This window comes from Condylura cristata, unplaced genomic scaffold (assembly GCF_000260355.1).
Source record: "Condylura cristata isolate star-nosed mole 26May11 unplaced genomic scaffold, ConCri1.0 scaffold00006, whole genome shotgun sequence".
NCBI lineage: Eukaryota > Metazoa > Chordata > Mammalia > Eulipotyphla > Talpidae > Condylura > Condylura cristata.
The window spans coordinates 17,945,672-17,972,605 of NW_004567107.1; the positions used below are offsets into that span (position 1 = coordinate 17,945,672).

Genomic DNA, 26,934 nt, shown 5'->3' on the forward strand with positions numbered 1-26,934 from the left:
CTCCCGCTTCAGTCCTATTTTTCCCAATTCTCATGTGACTTCTCTCCTTCCCAAGATGTCCAGTAAGAGCACTCCGTTTCTCTCTCTGCTTTACCAACTCTGGTCCTGATGTGCCCCATTGCTCCGTGGACACCACTGCTGTCCTGGCAGCGCAGGGAAAGCCACAAGGCTGCCTTCATGCCTTCCCGCACAGCTGTGTCTCTGTTCATGCCCTGAATCTCCTAAAGCAAATCCTTTAGAAATCCAAAACTTGTCTCTTAGAGACAGTCACATCTGAGACTATGTGCAGTATATTCAACGTTAGACTTCAGGCATGAGGTCACTACGCCTAACTCCTGCCCTGTCCTTTTTCGCCTGGTTTCCCTCTTCCCTGAAGTTGGTGGGTCCAACAATCAGTGCCTGAACCAGTGCCCCCTCTCCTAACTCCCCGGCCCTCTTCACCTTACACTACCTGCCCAAGTCACTCCTGGACTCAGAGACAGCGTGGCTTCCACAGACACCCTCCGCCCTCCTCCCTGCAGAAGCCACTGTTGGCCTTTGGGACTTAGCCGGCCAGCCTTTCACCTTTGCATATGTTTATCAGGCGCACACGCACACACACACACACACACACACACACACACACACACAAAACAGCCGTTTCCTTAAATGTCCACATGAGAAGCCCTGCTCTGTTCAACCCCTCGCGGACTTTTCCTGGCATCTTTTCATGTTAATGGGAGTCGGCGTCCCTCACTTGTCCATGGCTGCCTGCCATTGTGATGTGGCCAGCCATCAGGAGTCCACGGCGTGCGGGTTGCAGTTTACCTGTATTTCCGTTGGTTTTTTAAGGGGAAAGAGCCCTGCCCAGGCGGAACTCTCCTATCTGAATAAAGCGAAGTGGCTGGAACTGTATGGGGTACACATGCACGTTGTCAGGGTAAGCGCTGCGTGTACCTTAGTGCTTGGGTTTTGCTGTGACTGAGAAAATGTGTGAGCAGTGTGTGAACAAAGTAACGTGGTGAGGAAACTGTTTTGCATTGTGACACCTGTTAGAACCTCTACCGACTGTCACTTCGTTTGTTTGTAGGGAAGAGATGGCTGTGAATATTCTCTTGGACTGACCCCGACAGGCATATTAATCTTTGAAGGAGCTAACAAAATAGGCTTATTCTTTTGGTAATTTAGTTTTGTCTAATATTAAAACTGTCTTTTCCTATTTTGTGGTGGAATTATATGTGCTGAATGATTATTGAGGGATATTTGCAACACCCAGAAGTGTGGTAAAGATACCGCACTGCTGTGTTGGTGGGTGTTTGACAATGGCAGTGAAACTTCTGGATAATTACACTTAAATGGATGGTTTCTTTAGCAAACCTGCACTTAAAACGTAGAAAGGAAAATTCTGTTTGGTGTGGAGATAGTTTTGCTGCAGATTGTACTTTTGAAATGTTTTCTCTCTGCCCAGGCCTAAAATTACCAAAATGGATTTTAAAAAAAGCAAATTGACACTCGTGGTGGTGGAGGATGATGATCAGGTAGGGCTGGCACCTGTTTGTCCACTGTCTGTGCGTATCCTTCCTGCAGGTCGCAACACCCATTTGAACGAGAGCCCTGTGCTTCACCTACAGGGGCGTGAGCAGGAGCACACGTTTGTGTTCCGGTTAGACAGTGCCAGGACCTGCAAGCACCTCTGGAAATGTGCGGTGGAACACCACTCCTTCTTCCGACTGCGCACACCGGGAAACAGCAAATCCAACAGATCAGACTTCATCCGCTTGGGGTCTCGCTTCAGATTCAGGTAAGCTTCCTGTTTTGAAGCAACGGTGTGTTTCTGAGAAGAGCAGGAGGGAACGTTACGGTGAATGGAGCGTTAGATCTGCACGCAGAGACTTGAGTTGTTCATCAGGCTCCTGTTCATTCTTAAGGTCTGACTAAGAGTTGAATCAGCCCTTCAGCCTCTGTATCCTCATTGATAAAATGGAACTAATAATGAGAAATGTAATAGTAGCTGCGTTTACCTGGAGTTATGCGAACACAGTAGACGACAGCCTTCGGTGCCTTTTTAGTTTAATAACAAGTATGCTTAGAAAGTAGTTCCTCAGTCTCACTCACCATGTGTCGAGGGCTTGGGGCAGGTGAGGATCTGACTACTGTGTGGGACAGTGCAGAGACAGGGTGCTGGGCACCATGCAGGCAGCTGTAAACCACACCACACCAACTAGAACTTCTAACCTGTAATCAGTCCTCCCAGTAACCATACAAGCTAAATGGCCCATTTTACAGATAAGGAAACTAAGACCAGGGAGTTAGGTCAAGTGCCCCCATTACAGACAGTAATGATGGAGCCAAGCCGCCCCAGGCTAACCACGGCCCTGTTGCTTTGCACAAGCCAGCGTCCACAGCTCTGGTGACAATTAAGGATGAGAGCAGCTATCTATGTGTGTCTGTGACCCAGGGTTGACTAAGCAAATAGTTGAAGCTGAAAAGACCAGAATTTATTCTAACCTGTTTTTAATTAGGATCCTGCACTCATGTCTCTCAAAGTTTATGAGACCTCCCCCCCACCCCACCCCCGGCTGCTTGTTAAACAAAACGAGGGTCTATGACCTCATCTAAAAGCTTTGTAATCCAAATTTGTGGGTGCTCATGTATGCATGTGTGAGTGACTGCCTGAGAATGTGCATTTCACATGCTCTCCTGGGGTTGATTTCTAAAGTGCACTCACTCACAGGGCGGAGAATTGCTGTTACCAAGATCAAAAACTTCACATGGTTTCATAACTTCTGCCCACACATAGCATGTCCTTGAACCCTGTTTAAAATGCCAAAAGATGTGCTCATTTCAGATTTATCTCCTGACAGGAGAATGTCTGTGCACTTGTGTTGAAAGAATGATTTCGTTTAAATGTATTTTTTACATTTTTAACGTTAAAAAAAATAATGGGTAGTGGGGATCAGGTCCTTTCGGAGAAAGAATCAACTCAGTGTCAGAACTGCAAAGACGAGCAGAAACAAGACGAGCAGAAACGTTGCCGACATCTGCTCCCGTCGAAGTGAGGGGGGCGGACTATGGGGAGAGGCTGAGGCAGCCTTTCCTGTCCTGGGGAAAGACCCCACATGGGCTCTCTGGGAAGGTAGAAAGGAAGGGGAGTTTGGAGATGACTTGACCCCTGGGTATCACAGAGTGGGTGACACGTGGCTCCTTTGCTTTGAAGAACTCATAAATCAAGAGTTTGAACAAATGAGGTGGTGATAGCTGAGACCAATATAAGGTGCCTCCTGGTTAAAACTAGGAAAACCTTGGTGGAAGAAGTAACACTTTCCTTGGTTTAGCAAGGAAATTCAAGGTTAGTTGAGTGGTCATTGATAACAGCCCTTTTTTTTTTTTTTTTTTTTTTTTGGATAACAGGCTTTTTTTTAAGAGTTAAATGTCTATGTAATGTGTTTATGAAAGGTTATTTTATGTGCATGCAGATCAATGTTCTTTTACTCAAATGTTCCAAGTACTCCGCCCTGCTGGGTTTGTGCAGCCGGGGGCTGGTACCAAAATTGCAGGTTTTGTCCCTAAGTGGAAATACCTGCCCCTATCATACAACCTGGATTTGGCAAAGGTGGTTTTTTATTTCCAAACAGGAGGCTAAGTGTAAGTGTGTCTCTACCAAACAAGTTCAAGATAGGTTGAAATTTACATTGGAGCTCTTGGAAATAAAAGTTCACTTCCGGGTATACATAAGGTGCTGATAGCCTGATATTGCTAATATGCAGTAAAATATTTGCTTTCCAGTGGGCGGACAGAGTATCAGGCGACCCACGGCTCCAGGTTAAGAAGAACCAGCACCTTCGAGAGGAAGCCTAGCAAGCGCTACCCATCCCGGAGACATTCGACCTTCAAAGGTGGTGTGTTTTTTCATTCTGCCTTGGAATCTTACATTATGGTTTGGTTGGTCGAGGCCCATGCAACTTGGTAAAATAGTTTTGGAAGAACTTTGTACTGTTCTGCTCTGTCAGCCCGAAGCTTTTGAAAAAGCCCAGTGGGATTCTCTTAATGGGAATCAGTCCGCTTCTGCCATCCTGCTGGCTTTAGTCTTTCCCCATTGGATGTGTTTATTCTGCTCCTTTTCCACATTTCTTTTCTTGTGCCTCTTTGCTGCTCTTGGACCTGGGACCTCAGGAATATCATAGGTAAACATTTCTTGCCTGTGGAAGACGATACTGTGTCTTAGAGAGAAAAACAGTCCCTTCTCTCTTCCATCTTGCAGTTTCAGTGGGGGACTCATGACAACCAGAATTCTGGCTGCATGAGAGCAGTTCCGGAACTTGTACTTACTTGACTCAGCAGCTCAGACACACCTTGCCCTTGAATTTAGACAGGCCTAGGGTGCTTGCCCCCCTTAGCCTTTCTAGAAAGACCCCTTGCTGTGACTGTCCCAGAGGGGAGCAGGCATCCTCTGGCTTGGCCTATGAGGTGGCTTCAGAGCTCTTCCAGACTCCAGATTCTGTGATTCTCTTTCACTTTCTTCCTGGTCTATATCCTCTTTTTCTCCTTTATTTTACTGACATCCTTTCCAGCCAGAGTTCTGGCATCTTTGTTTAGAATGATTAGAATGATTTAGAATGATTTTCTATACTTTTCCAAACAAAGTGGAGTCTAGGTAAATAAGCTCTCCTTCTCTGCATGTCCCCAGCACACCCCTGCCCCTGGCGGAAGTGTCTGCCCTGAGCCCAGCACGGTTTATCCTAGGATTTCAGCCTTTGGACACCTTGTGCTGTTTTCACAGGCCTCTGTGTGTCAAGGCTCTGTCTCTCCTCACTGCATCCTAGAGCGCCTGGCCCTGGGCACGCTCTCAGTGAGCTTGCCTGAGGGAATTGGAGGGCTGGGCACAGAGGAAAACAATTCACTTTCCTCTGGAAAGGAGAAGTAGTCAGGTGAAGAGTCGCCTCCTGGGGCTGAGGCTCCTCTGAGATCACAGACATGTCTTTCCGGGCATCTCCTGGTAAAGGTGCTGACGCTCTCTAAGATGTCATACTTCTCTGTTTTTTCCTTTAAAGCAAGCAACGCGGTGATAGCAGCTCAGCTCTGGTAAGTGCCCCTGGGCTGGGGTATGGCTCTTTCACTGTTACACTTTCTTTCAATGCTGACTGTTTCCCTAATACAATTAAGTCACAGAGTGAGTCACCTGATAGGTTTGTTTGGTTTTTTTTTTTCCTTTCTGCTACCTGGCTATACCATCCCTTTGGCTTTCATTAAGCACACAATAGAATGTTCCAAGGCAGTTTGTTTTTTTGGAAAACACAGCTGCTTTGTTTGAGTAGCTTTGTGCTTTGTTTATTATAACAGGGGTGATAAAGGTGATAGGAATGTGTGCAGCACACCTGCTCGTAGCATTGCAGGCGGTGATGGGAAAGACAGAGCATGCTCTTGAGCAAAACCACAGGAGCACAGATGCTGGATTTGCCATTGATGAGCGGTTTAATAGGCAGACGATGTAGAAGACCTTTATTAAACACCCTTATTGAAATTCTTGCAGAAAAAAAAGCTCAGCATAGAACTGAAGCACTAGCATGGGAGTCAACAACCTCTCTGCGAAGTGTAGCTAGTGAATGTTTTAAGCAGTGATGGCTGCACTGTCTTTCTCACGACTACTCAGCTCTGTCTCTGGAGCACAAAAGCTGCCACCGACTGTGCATAAATGAGTGAGCACGATTTGTGGCAGTAAAACTTAATCCACAACCTCAGGTGGGCCAGGTTTAGACTGAGGAATATAGTTTGCCAGCCCCACCTCCCACCCCCCACCAACACAGGTGTTCTCAAACTCCCTTGTATGTTGGAACCCCCTGCTGAGCTCTACAGCATCTCCCCTTCAGCCATACCACACCCAGGGTAATTTCTGGGGTGAAGCCCAGCTACTGGTGGTGTTTAAGGCCCCCAGGTGATCACAGTGTGCCCCAGGTGAGAATGTGCTGTCTTACCTTATACGTGCCTCTCTTTGTCTGGCAATAGCTGCTTACTTATATGAGTTTTGACCTATTTGGTGGACAGCTCTTATGCTCGAAAATCACAGACCATTATCGTGTCAACGCTTGCGTCCCACCCAGCTACTGACATCCCAGGCACAAGTCTCAAAGCTGTGCCATGCACACGGCAGAACATGGCGTGGGACAGTGCAGGGGGCTGATGTCCTGGTCAGGCTGAGCAATCGCCACCTCACCCCAGCCTTCTCTGACCCAGTTCTGGGGCCTACCTTTGCCTTCTGGGCCTCCTTTGTTTCTCATTTGAAAACGAGGAGGTGACCCGTGTCTCTCTAAACCTCTGATTTTTACCTCCCAAAAGCCTGACCTAGAGACCTAACACAGATGGCTGGCCAAGCAGCACTGGTGTCGGATGTTGGGAGGGCTGGGCAGTGCCCGCTGTCCTGTTCCTCCTTCCCTCCTAGGCAGCCCCAGACACTTGCTGGGACCCTACAGTTCTAGAAAACATAACTCTTGTTTCGCACAAGTGGAAGCTCAACCTCTGATTCCAAACTGTGGGGACAAGCATCTGACTCTTGCCTTGGGTTCAGTTCTCAGCACCTTGTGAAGGGGCTCCCCACCCGGGGGAGGGAGTCGCAGTGTTTTGCCTGCCAAGGGTTTGTAGGGTAAGACTGGGAGCCTTTGGCAGGGCATGCGGAAAGTGTCTGCACCTTTCTTAGCAGACAGCATGTCTTGCTTAATTCTCACAGGCTTGTGGGCTATAACATTTCTTTCCTTTGCTCTCTAAGAAAATGATTGCTTTGTTTGTTTTTCTCTAATAAAATTACATTTTCTGCTTAGCATCTAGTGGAGATTATATATATTGGGAACCAAAACAAATGGAGAAAAAGATCTCCACCCAAAAAAGAAAGAAAGAAAGAAAGAAATCAGTAAATACACCCTTTAGGAACAAATGAGCTAATAACCACTGTTCGCAGCTGTTCAATTGCTGTTCGCAGCCTGAGGGATCCCAGGGTGAGTGGGATTGCTATGGGAGGCAGGGATGAAATTGTGCTCTGGGGTACAGAGGTGACACCAGAAAAATAGCACCTTGAAGAACATTTAAACACCCTGATGAAATCAGCCGGAGGGGACCGTGGCTCAGAGCCTCGCTGTCCGCATGGGCCCTGTCTGAAAAATGGAACGCGAGGCCAGTTAGACCCCCAGCCAGACTGAGAACAGCGACAGGCACCCCTCGCTTTGTTGACGGAGGAGTAAACCTTGATTTCAAGCACAAACCCTGGCAACACAGCCCAGCAGTTGTGCTTGTTTGTGGTTTTCCTGGCAGATGCCAGACTCATGCAGTAAACACACCATGTTCATACCCACCTTCTCCAGCCGTATTTTTTTTTAATCATAATAGATATATACTTAAGAGTCAATCAAAATAGGATGGTGGACCCCAGAACCACTTTCCAAGCACTGAGAAAGCAGCGAGGCATAGTGGAGAGGATATAGGTTTGGGGTAAGCAGCGGTCCCTGGTCGCAGCTGCGCTGCTGAAGCCCTGGGCAACCCCCAGCAGCCTCTCACCTCCCTGCAGTCCCTAACTTCTCTGTTAGGCAGCCGTTCCTTTATCTGTGAAATGAGGTGGTAACACGTACTGACATCATAACCTTGATGTGTGGATTAAATAGTAACAGATGTGCAGTTTCCAGGCCTGGGCCTTGCATGGCCCCAGCATTCCCGAGTGGTGGCCAGCCCGCTGCAGGGCCCTGTCGGCCCGGCCGAGCTGCCTCGTGCTAGGGGCCCCTGAGCAATGCCCGGGCAGCCCTGGGGTGGCCACTGGGATGACTTGGTTTGCCCAACTGAAATGACCTCCATTTACTACCGACGTGACATCCGAAACCAGGTTGTACAACATTACCAACACATTTATATTTATGAGCTCTAAATCGATGAAGGAAATTTGCTGTTGGTTTCCCTGGTTATATATTCATTAAGCAACAAACCAAAAAAGTCACAGTCGTGATAGTTTCGAGCCACACTTGAGGTTAGTTTATGGTGGCTAAAGTAGTCTGTGTAACCTGTTACATTGCCATTACAATTTTTCTTTTCTTTTCTTTTTCTTAGCTCTAAAACAAACCCTGAAGTTCATAATTACCAGGTGAGATGCTGCTTTTAAAGGTTTTATGTCATGCCTCTTGAAGCTTATCAATTTCCATGTTGAGCAGATTTTGAAGTCATCACATTACATGTTGTACATGACTTTCTTTTGGGGGACTACAGTAAGGAGCCCTGTATCCTCTCCCTGCCCCCACCCCCACTCCTGCTTTCTGTTGGTCATCTGAGCTGCCTGTTTTTCTTATTCGCTGGCCAATAGCAAGGACATATGCTTGAGCTTCTGGGTGGTCGAGCACAGCCTCGTAGGAGCACTCAGATGAAGCCATGCTTTGGTCCCAGCCTGGAGAACATGAGGCCCTGGTGAGGCTCTGAGGGGCAGGGATGCCTCGGGTACCTGTTTGCAACGTGCCGGTGGCTTCTTCCCTTAGTGGGACCTAACAGCGCCCGTGACGGCTTGTTGAGAAATCCTGTAAGAATGACACCTTTTATTTTTTAAAATCTCATTTCCCAAAATCACTTGATCATAGGCAACCCCCCTCCGCAACTAGCAGCCCTCCCCCCTTTGCAGGGGTGTCTGCGCTTAACCTCCATGCAGCAGTGCTTTGCTTTGTAAAAGCTTCGTGCTGGGCCTGTTACTACAGAAGTCTGGGTGTGTTTCGTGCTGGCTCCGCGGTCTAAGCTGCCAGCCGGCCCACACCCCTGCCTGCCTGCCCACCCGGGGGAGCCCTCACTGGCCCCCACAGCTGTCTGCAGCCTACTTTTTGCTTGACTCCAGCTTACCTTTTGACATTTCTCGTCACTGCTCATCACAGGTCTTGAGTTTGACTGTCAGAGGCTTACACAAGTGGCGCCCTGTGCTTGCTCCACACTGCTGCCTGCAGCTCCTTCGCCTCCTGCCTGCACATGAAAATGTCTTCATGGTCCACCACATAGGCTAGATATCTCTTCCCAGGACCCCTCTCGGATCCCCTGGGTTGCAGTCACTGGCCCTGGAGCTCTCTCCCCTCTGAACATTGAAACCATCTGGCGAGCGATAGCAGGAGCGATAGCAGGGCCACCCATGCTTGAGAGGTGCCCTGAGCTGATGGAATCAGAAGTGTGGGGGCAGGCAGGAGCGGGGTGTCAGTGCTCCTAAGGTGCTTTTCATGAGGTGGGGAGCGAGAGGGGAGCTCCCGCCAGGTCGGGGAGCTCTTGCTGTCTTGGTGGCCTTTGTGCTTGGCGGTGGCATCTGTGCCTGATGACCTAGTTGGGGGTCAGCGCGCTTGCCCAGGGGACTTGGCTCATGCAGTCAAGTCGAGCCAATGGGATTTGAGTTCCCCATACTGTGCCCTGTGGAGCTCGCCCTTGTTCGTCTCTCTCTTGGTCCTTCGTTACTCCAGATAGTGATTCCCAAGATGGGGCCGGGGCCAGTGTACAGTGTCTTTCCAAGGTCTCCACATTGTGTTTCTGAAGGCTCTGGGGATAGCATCTTCCATCCATGAAGGAAATAGAATCCATGGTCCCAATGTGCACAACCTGAACATGACTTCTGAGTTTTAGGAAAACTTACAGGTTCCAGATCTCCTTGCTTTCTCTGGCTTCTTGAACCTTCTTAATTTACAGATTGGTGGGTAGGATTTTTGGTTGTTGTTTTTTTTTTCTTTCTTTTTTTTAGGCATTTTCAGGTTTGAGTGGCTGGAATGTTGTGAGGGGAGGAAGAGTTGTTGATGTTGATGGGTGGTTACTGCTTGCAAGAAAAAATTAAAAAACATAAAAGCAGTCCTAGCTGGACACTGCCCCACCCTCCACCTCCACCACCAGCAGCCTGGATCTGTGCTCTCCCTGTGCATTCTCTGCTCAGAGAGAACCTTGTTGAAGTCACATCTGTGAAAACTGTTACCTGGACACTGTTCTCTTGGCAACTCAGGCAGCCCTGGGCCCTCTGCACTTTCGAGATGATTTCCATGTGGCTCTCAAGGCTTGGGAGTAAATTGACTGGGAAGAGAACATTCTGAGAAATGGCCTGATTAGCACCTGAGTGTGGAGAGAGGTTTGCAGGAGGCTGGTTTTGCTGCCTTTGTGTTACTCTGAGTTCAGCAAGGTTAGCCAACTGCAAAGGATGGTTTGCTGTGTTCTTGATGAGGACACTGTTGGCGTTTGGGGGAAGACAGCTCTTCATTGTCTGGGACTGCCCCTAGAGTTACAGGACGTCTAACTTCCCTCCTCTTTGTCCAGTTGTCTGAGGCAACATTCCAGTCGTTCCGGATGCAGAAACACACACACATCTCCGCGTGCTCACTGTTATATTCCAGTGTGAGCCATGTGCGTTAACATTATTAGAATATTCCTTGGTCGCTATCGAGTGTGAATACATTACCAAGGAAGGTTCTGAAATTTCCTCCTTCTGCCTCTTTATGAGTGAGATACCCATCTTTCTCTGATGACTCTTAGTGTGGTTGTGTTTGAAGACTGATTACGCACGATATTCTGGGTCATTTGCCATTGTTGAAAACCAGACCCTTATTTTGGACCTTGTTGTGTGACCGAAACACCTGAAACAGTTCGGCTCTGGGCAGCTATCTGAACTCTGAGTGTCGTATCCTATGAGAGAGAAATGTGAAGAGACTGCATCTGGGACATTCTAAAGCCCCAGGCCACCCCCTGAATTCCACTACTGGGATGCTTTCCACAGATTCCTTTTTGTACCACATGTCCCTATGGGGTCTGCACCCTGAGTTTGCTGAGGACAATTGTTAAGGGAGAGGGGCCACTGGAATAGGGAATATCCAGGCAGGGCATCTCAGGTCCCTGAAACTGAAGGAAGAGAATTGCTGAGAATTTTCCATAACAAGAGAGCTGCCTCCTACTTATTAACCTAAGCAGCAGGGGATGGAAAGGAAAGAGTAGACATAATTAAAAGAGTAATGGGTGGCAAGACTGTCCTAACAAATGTCAGAAGGGCCTCATTTGCCCAGGGGAAGGTTTAGCCTTGAGGTGCCCCAGGGCTTCTGGCAGTGTCTAGGTCTGCTGCCCTCTGCAGGCCAGAAGTGGAAAGACAGCCTCTACCCAGACTGGCCCATCTCATTTGAGTCATCCCCAGGGATCTTCTCATCTTAACATGGGCATCTTCCTTATACTTTGTCAGGATAAGTACTGCTTTGGATGATTTGGTTTGAGTTTTAGTGGTTTTTTTTTTCGGGGGGGAGGAGGAGATGGGAGGTAGAGAGATTGTATTTAGAAAATTAATTTTTGTTTAAACAATGGAGGAAAATAAAACATTCACCCATAACCCTGCTGCTGCCTTGGCCTCACTGACCAGTCTTTTATCTCTCTGCAAACATCACTGTCAGGGGTGGTGCTTGTCATTTTTAGCAATGATAGAAATTGTTTCGGAAGAAACTGCTGACCAGTTTCAGAAGAAACTGTCTTTCTGGCACCTTCCTTCCATCTGTTCCCTCATGAGTACTGCCAGTCCTGCATGCTCCTGGAGCCCTTTCAAGGCAGACACTTTCATCTTTCCCCAGAGGGTGACCGCCCAAACCCCAGTCTTTGTAGGGAAACGCTCCTCCCCCTCCCAGCCAGGTTGTTCTGTAGCTTCTCGGGTTCAAGCCCAGGTGGCTGTGGCTGGAGGCCAGTGAAAGAGAAAGTAAATGAAGACCATTGAAACCAAAAGGTCATGGAATAATCAAGTTTGTTGTTTTATTTCTAGCCTCAGTATCATCCCAATGTCCACCCCGGCCAGCCTCGGTGGCACCCTCACTCTCCAAATGTCAGGTAAGTGCCTGAGCTCTGAGACCTGAACTTTCTCCAGAAAAGCCCACATTTTACGAGCTGTGCGTGGAGATTCTGCTTTAGAAGCAACTGTTAGAGTTACCTTGTGGTGGCAGAGATCAGCAAGTGGCAGAGCAAACGAAGCCAGGGTGAGACTGGCTTTAGCAGAGTCATGCTCTGTGAAATGAAAATGAATTGGTGGGCTCTTTTTTGTTGTTGTTGTTTTGATTTGTTTTTGGTCTTTGTAACCTTAGACGCTTTTGGTTAATTTTGTGTTCGAAATGTTACTTAAAATGTTTTCCTCACCTGAGAATTCACTGACTAAAAGTGTGACCAAAACTTGGGGAGTTTTGTTGTGGATTTTTTGAAAAGATTTTTCTCAAGGGGAAGGTGAAGGAGGGGGTGCTTTCTGTGGCAATGAATGTCTTTTTTCTAAGCCCAGGAGATTGTTCAACTTTTTCTGTAAAGGGCCAGATGGTCAACATTTTCAGCTTTGTGGTCTCTGTCACAGCTACTCAACTCTGCTATTGTAGTGGGGAAAAGCCCCAGACAATGCAGAAGTGAATGGCCTCCGCGGTGGCTGTGTGCCAGTGCAACTTACTTTGGAGAAGAGATGTGGGCGGGCTTCAGCCCCAGGGCCCTGTGTACCCACCTCTGCCCTAGCCAGCCACAATCCTTCCTAAGTAATCTGGCATTTGCCTTGCTGCTGCTAGTTAGGCTCAAGCGGTCTTTTAATGCTAGCTTTGTAAACGCAAAGTTCCTCTTTAGATTTGAATTTCAGATCAGTCTTAATTGGTGTTTATGTGCGAAGCTCTTTCAGAAGCATAGTTGGTGAATTCAGCTTGCATTAAGTTATTTCTTGGTGAGGTTGCTGGCATTCCTCCTTGAGAATGGAGTGATGGAAACAAATCCCTTTCAAGTAAAGCAAATGAGATCAATTAGTTCTTGATATTTCTTACACAGTTTTTTGGGATCTCGAAGAACAACGGTGTAGTCTTGTCATCAACACTGGATCGTTTGGACTTTTTAAAAGCAAGTTAGTCTAGTGGAGTAACAATTCCAAGTGCTTTTGTGTTGCAAAAGCAGCTTATTTTCCAGATATAAGAAACGAGAGATTTATAGAGATGCTCTTTTTATAAACCTGATTTTTATAAAATTTTACACTTCTTCCTGCATATTTGGTCATATTAGTTCTTTCTGAGGTATGACCCAGACTTTCCCGGGATTCGAGGAAGACTGAAACAGTCTTCCAGATACCTTGGCACCAGCTGGTGCGATTAATGCAGATTCTCAGCCCCACCCCAGACCTACCGATCAGAATCCTTGGGGACACGGCCGGGCATTTCACCAGCCCCTCCAGAGCTAGGGGCGCACAGTCCAGAGAGCCCTGCTGCCTTAGCCTCTCGCCTCCACCGCACTTCCCCAGACTGACTTCCCCAGTCGCTCCGTGAGGAATGATGGTACGGCGACAGTTAGGACTGCTCTCAACTTGAAGCTGGATAGATGATGGCCTCTGAGTGTGAGAAATACTTTCAAGCAGAAAAGGCACTGGTTTCCGTTTGTAGCTGTCCCAGGCACGGGGCTCATGCCTTTGTGCTGTGTTGTTTCACTCACATTTCTGCATTTTTTCATCCCCCACTAACCATCCACTCTGCCAACAAAACAGGCCATCCTTTCAGGATGACAGGCCACATTGGAAAGCGTCAGCCAGTGGAGAGGACGGCCATTTCGATTATGTCCACGACCAGAACCAGAAGAACTTAGGAGGCGTGCACAGTATAATGTACCGAGATAAACTCATGACCGCACTTTGAGAGACCGAAGCATCTCACTTCCATTCACCACCATAGCTTGCTTACATTCCATGAAAGTGTCTTGACAGCGCGCGGAGGTGCTTGTAAAGATGTCTGTGAGGACTAGTTCTAAAGGTATTTTCAGTGTCCGTGTAAATATTGGAAAGTACCCACAGCAGCTATTCATAACTCACTGTTGAGCACATCCTTAATAAAATGAAGGTAGTTAAAGGCTCAGGAATCATTTTCTGATTTTAAAATTGGAGTCAAAGTCTATGTATATCCTTTTGTTATGTTCCTGACATTTCTTTGTTATTTAACTGAATGAGACCAAAAACCAAAACCACTTGGGAGCCACTGGGTGTAGCGTTCCATGGTGCCGCGTGGGCTGAGATGGCTGGAGCCCAGCCCCTGCGCTGCTGGGGGTCACCTTGCACAACCCTGTCCCTTCGGGCAAGAGTGGATTGGACTGAGTGCCAAGGTCCTTTCCAACTCTAAAATCCTGTACTTGTTAAAATTCACTATTGTCAGGCTGGAGACCTCATTTGAACTAAATTTCTCACAGAAAACTGCGGTCTCCCCTTCTCTAACCCAGGCTGACCGTTTTTCAGAAGCTACATAACTAGCTTGTTAGCTATTATGTAAATACTGGGAGACTGAATTTCAGATCTTAAGGCAGTTTCGCCACTTTGAAGTTTAGCGATTTTTTCTAATCATAAATTGCATAGCATCCATTTTGATAGAATTTGCTGCTTGGGTTCAAGAATAATTTCTTACGTCTTCACAATTGGTGCTGCTAACGTGGTGATTTCAGAAGATATGATCATGAATACATGCTGTCAGAATTCGTAGAATTTGAGAGTTGGTTTTTAGCCTAGACTTTACTCTTTTAAAAAGCGACATGCAATCTGACATGTTTATGGCTCAAATAAAGCATGAGGTCTTAATGAAGTCGTGCCAAAGTGTCCTGTAGAACAGGAGAGGAGGGACGTTGCACAGTTTTCGTGTAGAATCAGAAATCAACCTGTTGTCTCTTAGGGTAGAATCCACCCCACTATATTTATTTCCCCCCATTTCAAACCAGGAGTCAAACCTTCTTCTCTTCATAGATAGGATGGAGTTATTTCTCATTAGTTTTTTGGGGAAATCAACTCTTATACCCTTTTTATATAGGTAATCATAACTTGGCCCCTTTCAGGCCTCTTTTTAAAATATATGCTAGGCCCTGAGAGATAGATATTTTTGGTTACTCAAAAATGTATCCAGAAGGAGGGAGTCAGCCGCACACCCTGCCAAGTGGAGTTGGTGACCAATAACCCCCAGGTACTTGTTTACAGGTGTACTCCACACTAGCAGGTGTTCTGCTTCTCAATGTACGTGCTGCATAGAAATAAATGTGTTCTGAATCTTATAATCTTATTGATATATTTTTACAAATGTGTTTCTAAGGAATAAAGATTGTTCTTTCCCTTTTGGACTCCATCTTCATTTTATGCTGCGCATAAATATCATTTGCAAGTGATGTAAGTAATGCACAGGGAGCTTTTGGAAGCCTGAGGGTGAGCACGTTGGCTGAGGCATGGCGCTGCTCACCTAGCAGGTTGTTTTGGGGGAGAGTGGCTCTTTTGGGGGTGGCAGCTGAGGCGTTTCTTCATCTGGAGCAGCTCTGGCGAAGCTTCTCGGACCTGGTCAGAGGTGCTGAGCAGAGTACAGGGGAACAGGGGTGCCACCCCTGGCATTCTGTTGCGAGAGCGGGTATTCATCTTGGAGGCCGCTGCTGTGCCACGAAGGACATCCAGACCTGAGCTTGAGACATCCTGGAGGTAGTGCATCCTGACTGGTAACTACCTGTCTGCTTAGAGGGCCTGGAGTGGGCCCAGTTACCTACAACCAAGAAGTCTAACTGGTCTGCATACGTAGGACCTCCTGATCGTTCCGGCAAGTGCACAGTTCTCGGTCCTCAATGTCATGGACCTTCCTCTACTGCATTTAACGGTAGGGAAACACTCACAGCTTCCTGAAACTCTCTTCCCTTGGTTTCTGTGACACCTGATTCTCTAGCCCTCGGGCTTTTTCCTCAGTCTTTGGAATAATGTCTTCTATCTTCTGATTCCGGGGTCTGTCCTTCACCTGCTATTTTTCTTGCCGACTAGAGTGCAACATGGGTCTTCTCACCCCATTATGTTGACTTGGAAGCTAGTATCTCTACTCCAGACTATTCCTGTGGGTTTTCAGACTTGTATACCCCATGGACACCTGACACCTCACGTGGTGAAAATGAAATTCATCCTTTCGCCGAAAAAAAGAAAAGCTTTTGCCTTCATCTCTCTTTTTCTACCCGGGGGAGAATTTACACCTCGAGCACCATTGCTGTGCCTCTTGGCACCTCGATCCTGCGGCCTTGGTCTGCCCTACTCTGCCGTTGTAGTGTGTGCATTTGTTGCATGTCTTTGTCCAACACGACCCAGAGCAGCATCTTTTCTCTGCCTGAGAAGCACTCTTACTACATGCCTGACTTGCTGGCCTCTCCTGGCAAGCTTGCTCTCCTCAGTCATTCAAGGGGTCTTTCGCGAACACCACCCGTCTGTCACTCCAGTGCTCAACATCAGCCCGACAGCACCGCCCACTCCAGCAGTCCAGGGCCTTCCCCAGGGAAATCCCCTGCTACCTGCTTCTGTCCTGTTGCTCGGGCACAGCTCCCCACCCCCCTTCCATCTTCCTGTTTAAGCTCCTCCAACACCAAACTGCTCGTAGTTCCTGGCAGTCACCACTCCCTGCTGTTAACTCCCATCTGTGCCTCTGCAAATACTGTGCCTTCCGTGGGGAGAGCCATCACTTCCATGCCCTCTGCCCGACTCCTGCTCATTTCCCTAAGCCTCCCCTCAGATGCTGTCTTCCAGGGACTGGAGCCAAAGCCGCCTCTGGGTACCTGCCCCGCCCCTCCAGTGCCCCTTTACACCGTCCACCATCGGGTATTATAAATGCCGCTCTTGTTCATCTCTGCCGGAGCCTGCGTGCTCTTCACGTGTGAGCCTGAGGGTAGCAGGTGCTCCCTGAAAGTCTGCTCAGTAAATGTCTTATGCCACCTTCATTCCAAAAGAAACATCTAACAGGTAACAGTGATGCATCATCTCTAAGCTGGCTGCAAAGTACCTAACAGCCATATCCAGTCTGAACTCTGCATTTGGAATAGGCCATTAGCCACCATGGATGTTCTGTTCACCTGCTTCATCTGCATATTACCCAGAATGTCTCAGGTGTTGTCATTTGAGGGTTTGGTACATTGTTGAACGGGACTAACATTGATCCGACCTAATTCACGGGAGCTGATAACCCAGGCATGCGCCGCAATGGCCAGCTCCTGTGGGCCTCCTGGTCACCTCCAGGTGCATGGATCCTCTTCACACCTGGGCAGCTCGGGCTCAGGATCTCACCAAGCAGCTTGTGTGTGAACACATAGCCGGTAAGTGGCAAGTCCCGACCCTGTGCTGGAATGCCCTTTGTGGCTAATAGTTCCACACCTGGGGACCTGTTGAACCACATCTTCACCGGAGGCTGTCATTACACCGGTGGGAAGCAGAGTTCACCGCCCTGACATCTGTTTGAACTTTAGAGCCACCAAAGCCCAGGAACTGTCCACACCCCCTGCACACCAGCGTCAACTAGACTTGGCCATCAGCATCCCCAGCAAGCCCATGATTCCCTTCGTGCCCAACCACCCGCCACCTGCTCTTGCCTCTGTGATCTCAGGATACAGGCAGCCCACATCTTGTCCTCCAGCGTTATAGTAAACCTGCACACTTGGCCATTGTAGTCCACAATAGCCCCCCTTTCAAAGGAGCAGACTTCACTGAGTGTTCTTTTCCTTGTGAACCATCCTTGTTTGAAGTCAACTACTGCCCCTTCCTGAGAGCCCACAAGTTACTCATCCCTTCTGGAGTATCGCCTTCCGGCAAAACCAAGCTCACCATTCCATAACTAATGAAATTAGCATCATGCATTTTTGAAACTCAGAGATTTGTGGTCTCATCCACTGTTTTTTTGTTTTTTTTTTTTTTTTTTTTTTTTTTTTTTTGTGGTCCTTCAGAAAATATGTAACAGTGTATTGACAGTGTCGTCAGATTGATGTAATTCTTAGGGGCTAGAAATCTTGAAGTCATACTAGGGAATTAATTGCCTTGGCCTTCAAAAGCCTTTTGCCGGTTTCATTTCTTGGTCTACCATTTCCAGGAGAAATGGTCCTTCATGGCAGAGACGGAGGAGTAAAGGCAGTGTGGGAGGCCCGCCGTGTTCTTCTGTGCCCCATCCTTCCAGGCCAATGAGTCCAGCCTCCTGGGATCATTGAACACAACTAACGACAGATCTTTTTGTTGATCCTTTTGTTGCTTTTAACTGGTCCTTTAGGAGCTGAGCTCATCAAAGAACTCCCTGAGCAGCTGTATTGATCCCCTTGGATCAGTATTTCCCAAACCTGGCTTGAAAATCAATTCCCTGATTGACTGAAAGTTCCAAAGTGACCAGGTCAATGCCCTAGTTGGGCTCAGGGTGGTTTGCTTCTCCATTTCACTCCAGGAGGCAACAGGCAAATGCCAAGGTGATGTCATGCAACAGAGGGAGAGAAAAGGCATGCTGCTGTTGAGGATGAACCACTCCTTTGCACAAAAAGCATATTTTAAGAAGTCCTGGAGTATCTGAAAGGTGAAACAAATGTGAAGTTTGACAGTTGTTTGAACCTCTACATAAAAGAAATTATCAATGCTTCTGTAGGGAGCCAAAGAAAAGCTGGCCTGGGCAACCAATTAAAGGCAGAGAGTCTAGACTCCATTTAAATGGTCATAGGTGCAATGTAAGAACCTTCATTTTAAGAGTCACTCAGGTAGAGTCAGGCAGGTGTAGGACCTCACTTTAGGAAAGCACAGCTTCCCATCTGGCTTTGTTTGTGATTCGATTTTAATTCTTAATAAAGGCTAACTTTTTGCTGTTGTTGTTAAGTAAGCTTGCCGTCAAAAAGTGAATGGGTGGGTACAGCAATATCCGTCTCCCCAACACAGTTCTTCACTTCCATAGTCTCAGTGGAGCAGAAGAATGTAAGAATCTGTATGACTTACATCATAACTTCTTTCCTCATGGCCCTGCTCGCCCTCTGGATGTAAGCGCAAGTGAACTTCCATCACTGGGAGTGTGGGGGGACAGGGAACATACACCCCTAATCTAGCAATCCATGCCAAAGTAGAGCCATGCCGGGGAGTCAGATGAGGGTTGGCAGAAGCAAAGTGGCAGGAGGCTGCAAGCAGGAAGAGAGAAGGACTGCAGAATCTGGGGTGCAGTTGTGATTTTGTTGGGGACAAAGACCCACAGTTCTCTGACTCTGAATTCTACTTTCTAGAAAAGTTTGGTCTGTTCCTTCTACATCTGTTTCCAGAATAGAATTTAACCATCTCATTTACAAGAATTAAGTGACATTTATGTCAGTAAAGTGCTTTGTTGAATGCTAGCTGGTAGCAATTTTTAGTGGTTTTTGAGATGAAGACTTCAGCAGTATGTGTGATGAGAAACAGGACAAGGAGATTCAAAATTTAGTTCAAGGATGGGCACCTCTGAAGCTCGGAGGGTCGAGGTCTAAGTTTAGCTCTGGGGGGAGCGCTTGCTTCCAAAGGAGAAATGAGACCAAAGAGGTAACAATACATGTAGCCGGGGCCTTAACAAGCTAACAGCAGAAACACCATGGGGGTCTTTGAGAGGAGATGAAAAGAAAAGATATTTCTGTCTGAGAATAGTAGGACGTAAAGGGCCAGGTGGAATGCGGATAGAGGCTTCCAGCTGCAAGTGGCAAAATTGACATAGAAGAGGAACTGGTGAGCCTGCCGGAAATCCATTCTTCTGGGAGGACTGGAACTCAAAAGTTTAGACTTGCAGCAGTGGCCACTGAGTTCCCAGCTCGCAACGTAGAATTTCATCTTACACAAAGAAGTTTAACTATTAGGACACTAATAGAAAATTATTAAAAAAAAAAAAAAATACTGTGCCCTTTTTTTTTTTTTTTACTTTATTAAAATAAGTAGTGCAGGACATTGGTAAGAATTCAAACAGTTATTCTTAAAAGCTGCTTTTTCTTTTTCTTTCCATCCTTTTTTTTTTTTTTTTCCCAGAATTCCCTAGTTATCCTGAGAGACAGATGTTGGCAGCTCGGCTGTTGGCCAACCTAGAGCTGTTCTGTGTATAAAGTACATGTGTGGATTCAACCAATCGATATGCAGGGATATTTGGGCTCCTTAAATCTCTCATGATAATTTGGTTTCTGTCCTTGTACCTCGTGATTGTGTACTGAAAGAAATCCGAGATTAAGTTCCATACAAGTAGAGTAACTGTATTAAAAGACATGTGCATATTGACTTTGTATATTACTAGTGAAGTCTCACTCCAATTATGATCTACCCACTTACTTACTCCTTCCTGGACACTTGACAGTGGCTCTGTGATCCCACAAGATGTAAGCTCATATCTTCAGCTAGCTCTTTAAAGCCTTTATTAGTCTGATGGTAAAACCAGGATTTGTGTTTTAGTTGCTTTTCTCTCTGTGCAAGGTTGCATACTCCTCATCTTTCCTTGCCCCATTTATTACTTGTTTTCTGTTATCCATCTTTTCCTGAGTCATGCTCTTTATAAGATCAGGCTGCTGAAGTAAAATTAATCATGTCATCTGAGCCTTTTTCATAGTGAAGAAAGGAAGAGCTGAGAAGAATTGATATTTACCTGACAACTTTTGAAAGCAGATTTCCAGAAGTTCAGGCTACTGTCAGCATGATACCCTACCCCGGGAGCCAAAAAAGGAATGTGGGCAGCATAAAGATAGCCAGGGTCAAGGGGCTGATTTCTACTACCTGTGTGCTATTTCCTGTTTGGGAGTTTATTGAGAATGTCCCATGAGACTTCTTAAGTACTCACCCAGACATTGTAAATTTCTCTGGTGCATTTGAGCAGGGAAGGACAGATCTATTTATAAAGTGCTAGTACTTCAGATCTGAAACTACAGCCACAGCCCAAAAGTCACCAGTGGTTTACTGAAGAAAGGCTGAAGAATTTGAAACAGCAAAACTGCTGTAGTCTCGGCAATCCACCAAAAAGGGTAAGAATAATTGAGGAATATCTACGGAGGCTCACATAATAAGAAACCTACCTAGTTAACCTCTCTTGAATGGGGGATGGTTTATACTGTGCTTTCGGCAGCTGAGACCCGCCCCCCCCCCCCCAAAGCAAGAGTTGTTTCTCTGTGAAGGGCTCAACCAGCCACATTTTTCGGTAGGATAATGAACACTGTATCCGCGTTAAAGAGCAGTTAAACAGGCCCAGGGTGTGGTTCCAGGGGCTATCTATGAGTATAGTAGGAGATCCTGAAAAGCCTACAAGAAGTGGAGAACAGAGAGAGGAGGATCACTTGAGGAGAGTTACAAGCACTTGTGAAAACCAAAATAGATGAGTCCTTATGCCAGCCTGTTATGTATTCTGCTGTAGCTCTCGCTTTCCTGGGACCTTGTGCAATTAGGATGTCTAAAACCTGCCTCAGGAGAACATGCATGTTATTCAACTACCCTGTCTGGAATGAATAATAATTTCCTTCATTTGGGTGAGCCGGATGGTGTCTATGGAATTGGAAAAATAACACTCTGAGCTCATGCCCAAGTCTGCCATCACTCTCTGAAAATGCAAAAAATGATAAAGGACTGGCGTTTTAGACATTGCTTTGCATCCTAGCAGCTGTGCATTCTTGGCAAGGATTATTGTGACTTCATGGTCCTTTAGGACCCCTGATGACACTATGGGATGCCTTTAGAGCAGTGGCTGGCGCAAGGTTGTTTCTGCTGTTAACCAGTGAAAACAAATCTTCATAGAAGGCTAAGAGTGGACACTGGAATGCAGAAATAAGAGGCCAGAAAAATCTGTAAGAAACCAAGAAGAGAAAGCACTTGGATTTATTAGAAGTGGCGCTCTAAAGGAAAACAACTATATTTGTGTCAGGATTTTTTAAGGCAGCAGAGAGATTGAATAAACTCTTAGTCATGAGCTGCTGTGCCAAAATGAACTCATCAAATATTTATTCTTTGAGCTCAGGTCCTGAAATTGATCTGGAATTGCTGAAATCCTAGATCTCAACACAAAGTTACAGACCTCTTGATCCTCACGTAAATCAGCACCTCTAAGCCTTACATACAATTAGAAAGTCACTGTGATAACTAGCAGGAATAGCATCAAGATAAAATGGATCCCAGGGCAGAAAATGTTTAAGGCCTACTTACATGCATAAAGCTATCACTGAAATCAATGGATAGCAGGAAACAGTCCAGACTCAAGGGTAAAGACATATATGCTCTTCTCACCATATGGAACAGACTCAGTTACCCCCCCCCCAAACCTGAAAAGGCACTCCTCACTCCTTAGAAGGTAGACTTTTGTACTCTACAGTTGTAGAGACTATTTACTGTCAGGCACAACATTAAATTGGGGAACTCATGAACAAAGTAAAATTTTATGAATAGACACTTGATAAAAAAGAAAAATTTAATGTGCTATATAGCATTCATTCAACAAACATTTACTGTGCTGCCACACTGCCAGGCATTGTAAGAGGCTCTGGCGGTTGATGTTGAGGAAGATGCCACCTTTGAGTGAAGGTAGTAAATATGCAAAAAAAACCTCTCGACCTGGTGTGTATTCAGGCATTACCTGTGCTAGCAATAGAATAAGGCAGCCCCAGGTTGGTTGGTTGGAACATATCGCAAAAGAAATACAAATTGGGAAAATTTCCTTGTATCTATTAATCTGCAGAAAGGAATCTTAACCGGCCCAAAAATGTAAATTTGACCTTTTCAGGCAAGAGAAAAATGAGGTCGAGTCATTTCTTCTTTGTAATTACTTAAAAGAAAATCCCACCGTATTACTATAAGAAATCATCTCTAATTCATAGACCTAACATCTGTAATATGTCACATTTCTGAGATGTTGATATAATTTTCTTTTCAAACCTATGAAGGAAAAGGTATAGTTCTGCAATGTACTTACTTCCCACTGGTAGTTTGCACGGAATTAAATAGGAACTTGGAGCAATGTGTTGGTCTAATGACCCTCTGTTTAGTCTCTACTAAATTAAAGTTGAAATAAGTGACAGGTATCCTGTAAACAATGATGAGTCAATGCAGCTCCTCTCATCTGCAAATCGGACAAGGCAGAGATCAGATTATTTCACTGAGCTCTAGTTCCTGCCATGAAAATGCTTTATAAATGTTTTCTCCCCTCCAAATGGGCTCCAGATAAGTGAGTTACACCTAAGATCGCCTAGCTCGGCAGCAGCAAAGCAAAACTAAGTGCCAGCCAGTCTTCTCACCACTACACTGCTGCTTTCACCCACGTGACAAAGCATCTCCCCTGTCACTGTAGAGAGGACAGAGCTCTTGAGCCAGGTTGCCTGGGTTCAAATCCCACCCAGCTCTGCCGTTTATTAACTGACTTTGGGAAAAGTAAGAAGTCTCTGTGTTTCTTTACCTATACAATAAGGTAAATAACAATTGCCCCTTCTTGAAAGGGTTGTTGGAATGTTCAGTAAATTAATAGATGGCACAGTGCAAGACACTGAAAATGTTAGTTTTGGTTTTTTCCTCTGTGAGTATTTAGAGAACATGTTTATGCATTAGTGTTCAGTCAGGAGCTGTGATTCTGCCTGACACCATCTGCTCTGAGAGCATGGTAATTGAGTAGATGCTAGTGAACGAGTTCCAATTGGAGAACCCCCATGCTAGGCCAGTGGATGGGATGTGAGCTTGTGGCAGTGCTCCCCATTTTTCCTCATCCTTGGCACACATAGCACATCTCTGTAGCACACTCCGGTGAACAGACAAGGCAGCTTGAGGTGCCACAATCCCAGCTCCTGCCCACTTGCTCTAAGGACTGAGAATAAAAGGCTCAACACTCAATACTCTTCTGAAGCCATCATGTGGAAAGCTCTACAGAGATATTTGTCAGTATCTCCAGATGCTTTAGCTCTGAGTAGAAACACAGAATTGTCCCCCAATGGGCTAAAAGTAAAGTAGCAGCCAATTTGTCTCAAGCGGACTCCTCTGGTTAGAAACTAGGGTGTTGTGAGGGCCACGCAAAAGTGGCACCTCACCAGGAGCCCTGCTCTGGCGTTGAGATGGTGCACGGGCAGGTAGGAGAGTGATGCTGACATTAAGCAGCACAGCCTGAATGTGCCATGAGCAGTCCAGACGTACTTGCCTGCCGGGGGGGAAGGGGGGTGGGATCGTGAAGCTGGTTTTCCTAGGGTGGTCTGCTCATGGCTCTCTTGGGGTCCTGGCCTCTGCAAGTTCCCCAAATGTGGGAAACTTGACTACATCATTTGTGGTAGTGGGGACTGCATTCACACTTTCCCCTTATAAAAAGAGAGAGGGGTAGGGAAAATATGCCAGAAGACTTTGGATAGAGGGCAGGCAATGTGTTTTCCTAAGACTTCAAGCTAGCGTAATACCTCTGGGGGACTTCTTGGCCATCCAAACATTGGCACTGAGTTAAAAGCGGAGCATCTGTTGATTTCTTGCCTTCTTGGCTGGTGATTTGGTTGTTTGGAAGATAGAAGAAACACTGCTGATTTTACTGTAATTAATTCTGGTCAGCAAGCAAGACTAGGTTGTAAATGTGTGACAAGAGCCTTGGGAGAAAATGACCTGACATCTTGGAGTCATTAATAGGAAATGAGTGGAATTCAGGGCTTAATCCTCCATGTATGCTCATCTTTAGAAGATTAAGATTTCAGACCTCTAAAAAGATCCAAAAGGGAATTTTTTTTCACATGGGCTATGAATCTATGTCATCGATAATAGGTGCCCATAATTGAAAAACAGTATTTTAAAGTGAAGGAAAGTAAAACAAAGGGCATAGACCTTGTAACTTTTTTTTTTTTTTTGAAGGATCTTTAAATTTTGTCGATGCATGTTTTGGTTGGAACCAAATGACAGATGATTTACTAACAGTCATTCCTGAGGTGGTATGTAAGATTGTACAGGCCAACAGGGGTGCTCAACCTCTTTTTTACTTTTCCCTTTCTCATCAGTGTAACTGCTAAAGGTAAAGAGAACAAAGAAAACTAGATTGAAGTCCAAGATAAGAGATGAGAGTCAGCAAGATTTTATTGCTTTATGATTAGTGCAAGTCTTCAGGTTCAGATAAATGGTCTTGAGAACACTGACAGATTTGCATACGTCACTGCTGAGTCAGCACTGAGACACTGAAAACCTTGGGCGGCTTGGGAAAATGCCAGAGGAACACACCGAAATGTCATACTGATTCCCTAAAAGAAATGTAGAAACTGAACTGATAAACCAGGGTGATACCAAGGGAAGTTTGAGAACATTCTTTTTTAAGCGCTTAGTAGAGGAAGCTGTCTTCGCTTGGATTAAATAACATGTATTTGCTGAGAATAAGCCACATTAATCTTGCAAGACTCTTACTAGGCTAAGAGGAGGACTGATCTAATCCAATAAGTAGAAGTTGTCAGAAACCAACACTAAGTGTTGAACAGTAGATAACCTACACACTTGAGAAATAAGATAAGGATGAATGCTAATAATATCATTCTGGAGAACTTACCAATACATTAAGCCAAGAAAACAAAATAAGGAATAAAAATAAGGACTAAATGTTGCAAAGGAAGAAACGGAATTCATGTGATTATCTTCTTAAAATGCAAGTGAAATCCAGTTAACAAAAGAATTCAGCACAAGGGTCAGAGGCAGAAATAGTCTGAAGTAATATTTTACTACTACCTACTACTAAAAAATTAGTGCAAATATAATGTCTCATTTTCAATTGTGATAGAATTGAAATATACCTAGGAATATGTGCATACCTTTAGTTCTGTCTGTGCCAATTGAGTTCACCCATACGGAATATAGAGAAACAAAACAAAGGAACAGAGAAAGCCAAGCCAGAACAAACCCAATCTGACTGTAAAATTGAGGGTACCAAAGGGAGAGAAGGAAGGTAAGGATGAAAACGGGGAGAGGCCCAGTAGACCCTGGTGGAGGGCTTGTGCCTGGGTGTTATGGGTGGTGTGGTGACATCTAAGAAGCAAGCCTATGTCTCTGTCATATGCACTGTTGAAAACCAGTGTTGCTGTAAGCCACCAAAAACAAGTCTTTCACTCTGGACAAGAATGTATGCGTAGAGGGGCTTATACAAGGTGACCAGAAAAAGACTGGATAGTCTTAAAGCCCTACAAAAAGTGACTCTCCATGGCAAGGTCTTGTGATTATAAATGGGAAGGGGTACAGGACATGAGGGTGCCACCCGCGAGGGGAGTGAGGGGTTTTGCATTCCCAGTTTGGGGAGGTTCAGGGCAGTATGGCTTTCAAGGGTTACAGTGTTTTTCTTCTTTAGTATTAAATGTTCCTTTGGAGCTCACAGCCCTTGAAACCAGCAGATGCTTGTTTTAGTGGCGTCACCCTCTGAGGGGCACAGACAACTTCATTAGAGATGGGACACAATCAGTTCTTAAGTTTGGGGGAATGGAGTTGGAGAATAAATCTCAAGGGGGCAGGGGAAAAAGGAGACCAAAGAGTGCTTAGCATTTGAGTCTTCTAACAAAAATTTAAGCGACAGGTGGCAGGGGTGAGAGGGTAGGGTTGTCCAGCCACATTATCACATTTAAAAATAATAAAATAATTCTGACTGAAAAGCATTTTTTAAAATCTGAGTACATGAGAAATGTTCCTTATGAATGACTCTCCAGAATCATTATTGTATAACACTTAATGTTCTAAATCAGAATTCCAATGGGATTTTTTGTAGTACCACAGGTAGATCTGTACCAGTTATAGACAACCTGGAAAACCAGAGCCACTCTAGGCATTTTTTACAGCTAGAATTTAATACAAGGAATTGGTTGATGAGTTCAAGGGATGATGAGCGATGAAGCCAAGGGAGGCAACCCATTTCACAACCCTAGGATTCCTACAACTGGAGAAACAAAGGCCCCGCAGCTGGGCCACAGGAAGCTGGTCTAAGTCACTGCTGGAAACCACAAGGGGCAGAGAGAGACAGGATGTCCCCACCCTCCCGTCTCATGGGTGCCTCCCATGGACCAACCCCACACAGAAGCCAGAGGGCAGGGAATCTGGGAAATGCATTACTTTGCAAGCCAAGCAACTTGAAGACCGAGAAAAAGATTTGAGAGCATGGCATGGGTAGAAGATGGCATATCAGCTTACAGTGGGCAGGACAATTCCTTTGCTGATATTGAGCTACTGGTTCTTCATTTCAGAGATAGAATGAGAACTCTCCCTCACAATATCCA

The 26,934-nt window shown here is 45.9% G+C and overlaps 1 protein-coding gene across 1 annotated transcript in view; it reads left to right on the forward strand.

The window, feature by feature from the left end:
* Window positions 1–26,934, forward strand: part of EPB41L4B (erythrocyte membrane protein band 4.1 like 4B) — a gene marked incomplete at its 5' end in the record, with an annotated part of 122,714 nt that overhangs the window by 52,115 nt on the left and 43,665 nt on the right. Inside the window, 8 exons of the mRNA XM_004677958.2 lie at window positions 832–919; window positions 1,070–1,158; window positions 1,448–1,517; window positions 1,611–1,780; window positions 3,766–3,875; window positions 5,031–5,061; window positions 8,062–8,095; window positions 11,741–11,805. Of these exons, the coding sequence (XP_004678015.1) occupies window positions 832–919; window positions 1,070–1,158; window positions 1,448–1,517; window positions 1,611–1,780; window positions 3,766–3,875; window positions 5,031–5,061; window positions 8,062–8,095; window positions 11,741–11,805 (657 nt within the window). The remainder of the gene's footprint in view (window positions 1–831; window positions 920–1,069; window positions 1,159–1,447; window positions 1,518–1,610; window positions 1,781–3,765; window positions 3,876–5,030; window positions 5,062–8,061; window positions 8,096–11,740; window positions 11,806–26,934) is intronic.